The sequence below is a fragment of the Bison bison genome, unplaced genomic scaffold (assembly GCF_000754665.1).
Source record: "Bison bison bison isolate TAMUID 2011002044 unplaced genomic scaffold, Bison_UMD1.0 scf7180017864191, whole genome shotgun sequence".
NCBI classification, from domain to species: domain Eukaryota; kingdom Metazoa; phylum Chordata; class Mammalia; order Artiodactyla; family Bovidae; genus Bison; species Bison bison.
In genome coordinates, this window is record NW_011494763.1 from 561,984 (window position 1) to 570,435 (window position 8,452).

The 8,452-nt window shown below is 50.9% G+C and overlaps 1 protein-coding gene across 1 annotated transcript in view; it reads right to left on the reverse strand.

The window, feature by feature from the left end:
- Positions 1 to 45: 45 nt before the first annotated feature.
- Positions 46 to 8,452, reverse strand: part of LOC104991422 (zinc finger protein 282-like) — a 13,568-nt gene continuing 5,161 nt past the window's right edge. Inside the window, exons 5-7 of the mRNA XM_010843884.1 lie at positions 3,897 to 4,052; positions 2,739 to 3,058; positions 46 to 978 (exon numbers count right to left, since the gene is read on the reverse strand). Of these exons, the coding sequence (XP_010842186.1) occupies positions 155 to 978; positions 2,739 to 3,058; positions 3,897 to 4,052 (1,300 nt within the window). The 3' untranslated portion in view covers positions 46 to 154. The remainder of the gene's footprint in view (positions 979 to 2,738; positions 3,059 to 3,896; positions 4,053 to 8,452) is intronic.

Genomic DNA, 8,452 nt, shown 5'->3' on the forward strand with positions numbered 1-8,452 from the left:
ACGGACACGCTTGGAGTGGGGCGGGTGGGGGGGACGGTCCGGGATCTCTCCAGAGCCATCCCAGAAGGAACCAGCATCAGGCACGAGTGGAAAAGCTCCGTAGGGGCGGGGAAGAGAAGGTCCTGCCCAGGATGACCCCGCAGGCTCCTGCTGGTCAGCCCTCCTCCGAGCGGCTGGGCCGGGGCCGGGGCGGGCTCCCCAGGAGGGCGGGGGGCCCGGGGCAGGGCGGGCCCACCTGGCCCCGGGCATGCGTCTGCATGTGCACCGCCAGGTGGTGGTTGCGGTTGAAGGCCCGGCCGCACTGAGGACACCGGTAGGGCCGCTCGCCGGTGTGGATGCGCTGGTGCCGGAAGAGGTCGGAGGGCCGGCGGAAGGCCTTGCCACAGTAGGGGCAGGCGGGCCAGCCCTGGCTGTTGCCCGTGTGCAGGCGCTGGTGCAGCAGCAGGCTCTTCCGCTGCTGGAAGAAGCGCAGGCACTCGCTGCAGTGGTACACCTTGGCTGTCGCTGGCCTCCGCCCCACGAAGGGCCGGCGGCCCTCGCGCTCCTCCGGGAGCCAGCGGATGACTGGGCCGGGCACCACCACCTCCCCCGGCTCCAGAGCCGAGTGCGCATCCCCCCACCCGGTGGGCGAGCCGCCCCGGGCCTCCCGGTGCTCCTCCTCCACGTGGCTCCGCTGGTGAATGGTCAGGTTGATCTTCAGGCGGAAGCTCTGGCCGCAGTCAGGGCAGGGGAAGGCCCGCTCCTGCCGACGCGGGAGGACGCGGGGTGGCTGGGTCCCAGCCCCCGTGGGCCGGGAGTCCCCGGCCCGCGCCCGGGGGACGCCCCCTGCGTGAAGCCGGCCGGAACCCCCGGTCCTGCTCCTGGGCCCTTTGGGGATTCCACACGCGGCCCGGCTCGGGGACGCCCCGGGGAAGGGCGGCTCTGGCGTCATCTCGTCCTCAGATGGTGCTTCCGTCTTGATGACCACAGCACCACCCCCTGGCAAATGGAGTCTCGCATTGACTCGTCCGGGGCTCGGCCACCACCCCCGCCCCCCACGCACGGCTCCGCCCCCCCCCCCCGCCCACCCCCGGACCCAAGCCAGGCTCCAGATACACCAGCCCGGCCCACACCGCCTTCCCTGAGCCCCTGGCCCCAGAGTGCTCATGCCTGGGGCAGATAAACCACGCTGCAAAACCAGGAGCCGGGGTCAGGGCTCAGACCAGGGGACACAGATGGATGGAAAATGAAGAGGAGACAAAGACCGGCCCATATCCTTAACCCTGAGACACGCTGGCCTCATGGGACCCTCTAAAGTTCTGATGATTTTAGCTCTGATCTAGGACAATGAGCCCTGCAGGCCCTCACGGCTCCTAGACTGTAAGATGCTTCATGCCTGGACCTGGCAGGTGACTTGGCCGGCTCAGATCTACTGGGCCACGTGACAAATCTACACCAAGCGTCCACCGCCTGCCCCGCACCACGCTCTTAGGTGACAGAAAGCAGGCGTGAGGCCTGGGCTCCCCCCACTGACTCTGAGGTGGGACTGAGGCAGCGACCAACGGTCTCAGCCCCAGCTAGCAGGGGTCGCCATGGCTGGGGAGGCAGGGCCTGGCCTCAGTCCTGCCTGGAGCCCTGTGTTCTCCCACATCCTCCAACTGCTGCTCCTCTGGCTTCCTCTGGAGCCAGCCCCTAACCACACTCTTCTCTGACCGCCCCTGACTCCCAGACCAGCATCCACCAGCCTTAGCTGCCAGACCAGAGTCGGCTTCCTGGTGACAGCGAACCTGGCCCCCCACCTATGAGAATGAATACCTCCACCCTCAACGGGCAACTTCCAAGGTTCAGGACAGGAGTGATTTCCAGTGTTGCTGAAGCCTGAGCTTAAACCACAAGCTGGGAGACCACTGAGGATGAGAGCTGTTAACTGGTGAGCCCCCAGGGCAGCACCCGACAGCAAGACTGTGGGTTCTCTGCTCAAGGCTCACCTAGGAGTCCTCACAGATAACTCATGGCAGAACCTCATTTCTATGTTAGAAATGACCCACTGTTTTTAAGTTAGTCCTCCAGCTACAGAATCATTAAGAGTCTAAGAATCATCTAAACTTTGAGGTAAAAAACCTTGTTGCACTGAATAGGCTGCCACGGTATCCTCAGGCTTAGGAACTAGTGAGGGTCTCAGGCCCTCTTCTTTGAAGAGGCAAGGCTCCCAGGTCTCTTCATCTGAGGCCACCCACAACCCCAAGGGGGACCCAGATCACGCACGTGCCTCCCCCAAAGCCAGAACCCGGGTGGAATGGGGGCAGGCTGGATCCCTTTCTATTGGGCCAGAATAGGCAATAATTGCTTTACTTTTTCCTGCTTATCGAGGTGTAAGGCCGGTTCACAGAATATGCACAGACTCTCAGCAGAAAGAACTAATTTCAATCACAGCCTCCATGATCAAACTGTAAGATGTGAGAGGCGGTCCAGCTGGGCTGTGTCACAGGGCAGCCGTGACACCTGACCGCCCCCTGGCAGCTCGTGGCTTGTCTGCAAGCAGCACCTTCCCAGCCAGAGCAGACGGCGATGGGGAAGAGCCAGACCACAGGTGACCCGGGTCCTCAGAGCCCCAGGAAGTAATACTTGGGGGTGAGGGAGGCGCCCTCCGGAGGAGAGCGCTCCCCAGGTCCGTCATGTAAGCCCGCCCCCTCTCCCAGAGGGGCCCCGATGTCTCCCGAGGCTCTGCTGAGGCCACGGGGCCTCCTCCCTTCACTCACCTGGCCCCAAGCTGGGCAGGATGTCCCTGGGAGGGCAGGTTGGTGACTCCCCATCTGAAGAGTCTTCCTCCCGTTTAACTGAAGACAAAATGCTGACACTGGCTGGGGGCCCTGTGAGGCAGAGTCCCGTGAAGGCCTTTCCCAGCCACCAGCCTGGAAGCAGACATGGCCATCCCCTAGCAGGCCCAGGACGTGCTCCAGCTCCCGGGCTCAGGAAGAGGAAGCACCACGTTCTGTCCCGAGGGTAGCGGCTCCCCACCTCCAGCCCCCCAACCTCTGCCTCAGAGGTGAGAAGAGTGCGGCAAAGGCTGTGCCCCCAGCTCCCATGCAGGTGGTGCTAACAACTGGCCCCTAAGCTTCGGAAGGTCACCCTGATGGGCCTCAAAAGGACAGAAGGTTTGGGGAGGCCCCAGGGCCCAGCGCCAGAGCAAGGACAATAAGAAGGTCTAGTCCTCTGACACACTGGCTGGGAAGGACGGACACAGGGAATGGGGGGGGGCACCCATATTCAGAGGGGCCCATAGCCAGTGGGGAAGAAGCACAGAAGTAAACAGACAGAAAGCACCCCAGAGACTGAATGGTCAGGTTGGCATGGAGGGGGATCACCAAGTTAGCAAAAGAGCAGTCTGGAGACAGAAAACAAGGCTCTGGGTTATCTGCTAGATGCTCTCTGGATTATAAGCCATTTTTGTGACAGGATGGGCAAGAATGTTCCTTTAAACAAAAGCAGAGAACACTGGGAGGGATGACTGGAGCCACAGAGCCCTCGGAGACCTTTGGAAGGAGGACACTCACGCTGGCACTGTGCCAGACACATAAGTCGTACTGCTCCACTGACCTGATGGTCCTCACTTCCTGAAGAGGCCCCGCATCCCCCTCTTGTGCCCTTCTTCACTCTAGCCAAACTGGTGTATCTCGCCCCCAACATACCTGAGGAACTGACACCTTTGCTCAGACTGTGTTCTCCTGCTGAAAATACCCTATGTTCCCAGCAAAATCCACCTCTAAGACCCATCTCGGGGCCCATTTCCTGGGAAGCCTGTCTGGCACAGAGCAGCCTGGCCCGCCCCCAGCTGTCTCCCCCACCCTCGAGCTGCAGTGCTTCTTCTCAGTTTCGCTTGTCGGGCCCTGTTCGCACGGCTGCCCAGAGGCCCTCACTCACCAGTGCCCATTTCCGGTGGGGTCACCCTTGTTTCCCAGTCTGGCTGGTGCTCCAGGGCCTGACCTTCTTTTGGCTCCTCCTGGGCAGGGCTCACCGGGCTGGGGATCTGCTCTGGGTACGGAGGCAGGCCTGGGGAATGCAAATCAGTGACACTAAGGGCGACACAGAGGTCTCCCAGGACACTGGGGAGCGGCTGACCGCAGTCACCTGGCCATAGGGTATGACAGTGAAGTGAACCTCACTGATCGCCTAGGAACTATTCCAGGCTAAAGAGAAAAAGAAATGGTACATGTAGTATGTTAAGTTATCCGATAGTACCATGACATACAGGACCAAAGATCTGGCTTTTTTTAGGGAGTCCTGGCTGGAAACAGTTTAACAGCAGTTCCCAATCCCAAGTCCTCTAGCGGGCTGGTGTATAAAGATCCCCTGGGGAGCACCCCCAAGATTCCCCTCAGTAAGTTCTGGGTGGGCCTAGGAAGTATGCATTTTTAAAAAATGAGTGGAAGAGACATGAATATTTCTGAGTGGAAGACACATGAACATTTCCCAGAATGAAAAATTAAAATGGCCCATAAACAAATAAGACTACGCTGGTTCCATAGCCAGACACTACAAGAAAATCACAGACCAATATTCTTTATGAACATTGATGCAAAAACCCTGAACAAGATGCTAGCAACCTGAACTGGACAGCACAGTAAAAAGATTAAATAGCATAACCAAGTAGAAATTTATTCCTGGAATGCAAGGATGGTTCAATATGTGAAACTAGATCAATGGAATACACCACATTAAGAATGATGGGGAGAAAAAAACACATGATTATCTCAGTTGATGCAGAAAAACATCTGACAAAATTCAATACCCTTTTATGAAAAAATATCACTCAAAAAATTAAGACTAGAAGGAAACTACCTCAATACAATAAAAGTCTTAATTAGGCAGAAATTCAAACAATATGCTATGACGTAGATGAACATTGATGATGTCACGCTAAGGGAAATAAGCCAGTCATACAAAGACAAATACTCTATGATTCCACTTACATGAAGCACTTACTTAGAGAACTCAAATTCAACGGGACAGAAAGGAGAATTGTGGTTGCCAGAGGCTGAGAAAGGGGGAGAGTTATTGTTTGATGAAGCAGAATTCCAGTCTGACGAGATGAAAGGAGTAAGAGATGAATGTTGGTGACGGCTGCACAACATGTGAATGTATTTAGTATCACTAAACTGTACACTTACAGTTAATTTGGTCAATCTTATGTTATACGTATTTGATTAAAGTAAGAAAATAAAGTGCTGATACACAGTACAATACACATGATCCTTGAAAACATAAATGAAAGAAGACAGACGCATAAAATCATGTATTATATGATTCTACTTATATGAAATGTCCAGAATCAGCAAATCTATAGACTCAGAAAGCAGATTTGTTGTTGCTAGGACTAGGGGGCTTGGCAGGGCTTCAGGTGATAGCTGAAAGATACAGGGCTTGTTTCTGAGGTGACAAAAAATGTTTTAAAATTGACTGTGGCTGCACTTATCTATGAATATTCTAGAAACCAGTGAAAGTGAAAGGGGGCTTCCCTCATAGCTCAGTTGGTAAAGAATCCACCTGCGATGCAGGAGACCCCAGTTCAATTCCTGCGTCAGAAGATCCACTGGAGAAGGGATAGGCTACCTACACTAGTAATCTTGGGCTTCCCTAGTGGCTCAGATGGTAAAGAATCCACCTGCAATGCTGGAGACCTGGGTTCAATCCCTGGGTTGGGAAGATCCCTTGGAGAAGGGAAAGGCTACCCACTCCTATATTCTGGCCTGGAGAATTCCTGTCAGACGCAACTTTCACTTTCACTTTTACTGAATTGTATGCTTTAAATGGGTGAACTGTATAGTCTGTGAATTATTTCTAAAAAAATCTTTTTTTAAACTACACTGAAATATTCCTGAAATATTCCTAAACTACACTGAAATATTATCACGCAGACTAAAATCCTACAAGTCTGACCACATTCCCTAGTGGCAAGGCTGTGGGGAAAGAGGCCCTCTTTCACAACACTAATGGAAATGTAAATGATACAACATCTTGTGCGTCTGAATGCCATTGAAGTTACACCAAAATGACCTATAGGTCAACTTGAAGGGGTTCCCAAGAGCCAAGAATGGGACAATGTAAGCATGAAAATAATGGTTGCAAAAGACTGCATGTATAAAATATTCACCTACAAAGTTATAATAATAAAAAAAGGAAGAAAGAAAAGCCCAGGTATTGGTCACTTTTGGCATTCCAAAAATTGATGACAAGAAATATTTAAGCAGCTAATCTGCCTTTTCTGTACAGACCATATTTCAAGGTAATTAAAAGAGCTGGTTAGGGAAATTATTCTTTATAAAAGAATTTCAGCTACTAGGTGCCGATGCCCATATGCTCAGTCATGTCTGACTCTTTGTGACCCCCTGGAATGTAGGCTACTCGGCTCCTCTGTCCATGGAATTTTCCAGGCAAGAATGCTAAAGTGGGTTGCCATTTCCTCCTTCAGGGTATCTTCCTGATGCAGGGATTGAACTTGCGTCTCTTGCACCTTCTGCACTGGCAGGTGGATTTTTTACCACTGCACCACCTAGGAAGCCCTCAGTTCAGTCAGTCGCCTCTGACTCTTTGCCACCCCATGGACTGCAGCAGGCCAGGGCACCTAATAGCGAAGCCCTATTAGGTGCCAAAGTAATGACCAAATTTCACCATTTTACAACCCCTAATTCAGTAATGAATCCAGGGAAGTCTTCAATGGCCATTAAACTCATTAGGTGAAAAGTTGATGGGGAATTTTATAATAGAAGGATAAAGCTGATAATCACAAAAAGAAAGGCAACTGAATAAGACCTGAAACTATAAGACTCCTAGTAGAAAACAGGCGGTAAGCTCCTTGACATCAGTTTTGGCAAAGATTTTTTTTTTGGATTCAATATAAACAAAGGGACATCAAACTTAATATAAACAAGGGGAAATACATCAAACTAAAAACCTTCTACACAGAAAAGGAACCATCAACAAAATGAAAATACAACCTATGGAATGAAAGAAAATATTTGCAAGTCATTCACTTGATAAGGGGTTAAGATCCAAAATACATAAAGAACTCACACAACTCAATAGCAAAAAAAAAATCAATTAACATTTGAAGATCTGAGTATCTGAACAGACATTTCCCAAAGAAGATGTACAGATGGGCAGTGGGCACATGAAAAGATGCTAAACATCACTAACCATCAGGGAAATGGTGAGACATCACCTTACATGTCCGAATAGCTATTTTCAAAAAGACAGGAAATGACAAGGACGTGGAGAAAAGGAAAACTGTGTGCTCTATTGGTGGGAAGGTAAAATGTCTCAGCAACAAGGGAAAGCGGTATAGGGGTTCCTCAGAAAATGAAAAAGAGAGCTACCATAAGGTCCAGCGACGCAGGCATTTTCCCAAAGAAAACAAAAACATTAACTCAAAAAGGTATCTGCACACCAACGTTCACTGCACACCGCGGCATTATTTACAACAGCTGAAATACGAAAATAACTTGAGGGTACCAATAGATGAACGGATAAAGAAAATGTGGTGTGTATCTGTGTGTGTGTATGTATGTGTGTGTATGTGTGTGTGTATGTGTATATATATATGTATATATACACACATATAAACAGAATATTATTCAGCCATAAAAAAGAATGAAATCCTGTCATTTGCAACAAACTTTAGGGTATTTCGCTAAGTGAAATAAGTCAGACAGAGAAAGCGATCTCACTCATACATGGAATCTATTTAAAACAAACCAAGATGGAGTAGGAAATGGTAACCCATTCCAGTATTCTTGCCTAGAAAGTTCCATGACCAGAGGAGCTTGGCAAGCTACAGTCCATGGGGTCGCAAAGAGTCAGCCACGACTGAGCACATCAGCACATACCATGATCTAAAATGGTTGTTTCCTTTTGTATTCCTACCAGAAGACTTTGGGACTTCCAATTGTTCCATATCCTTGCCAGTGTGTTTGGTCTTTTAAAATTTTTGACCTTTTTAATAAATGTATAGCAGTAGGAGAAAAAACAAAAAAACAAACAAAGAGGGGCTTCCCTGGTGGTCCAGTGGTCAAGATCTGCCTGCCAATGCAGGAGACACAAAGACATATAGGATCGATCCCTGGTCCAGAAAGATCCCACATGCCAGAGAGCAACTAAGCCCCTGCATCACAACTACTGAGGCAGCACTCTATAGCGTCTGTGAGCTACAACTACCGAGCCCACCTGCCCCGACTACTGCGCCCATGCACCCTAGAGAAACCAGCGCATTGAGAAGCCCATGCGCCGAAACTAGAGAGCAGCCCCCGCTTGCTGCAACTAGACCAAGCCCGTATGCAGGAGCAAAGACCCAGCAAAGCCAAAAATTAATTAATAAATCTTTAAACAACAAACAAAAACAAGATCACAGATGCAGAGAACAGATTGGGGGTTGCCAGAGGTGAGGGGTAGGGGGTAGGTAGAACGGGTGAAAGCAGCC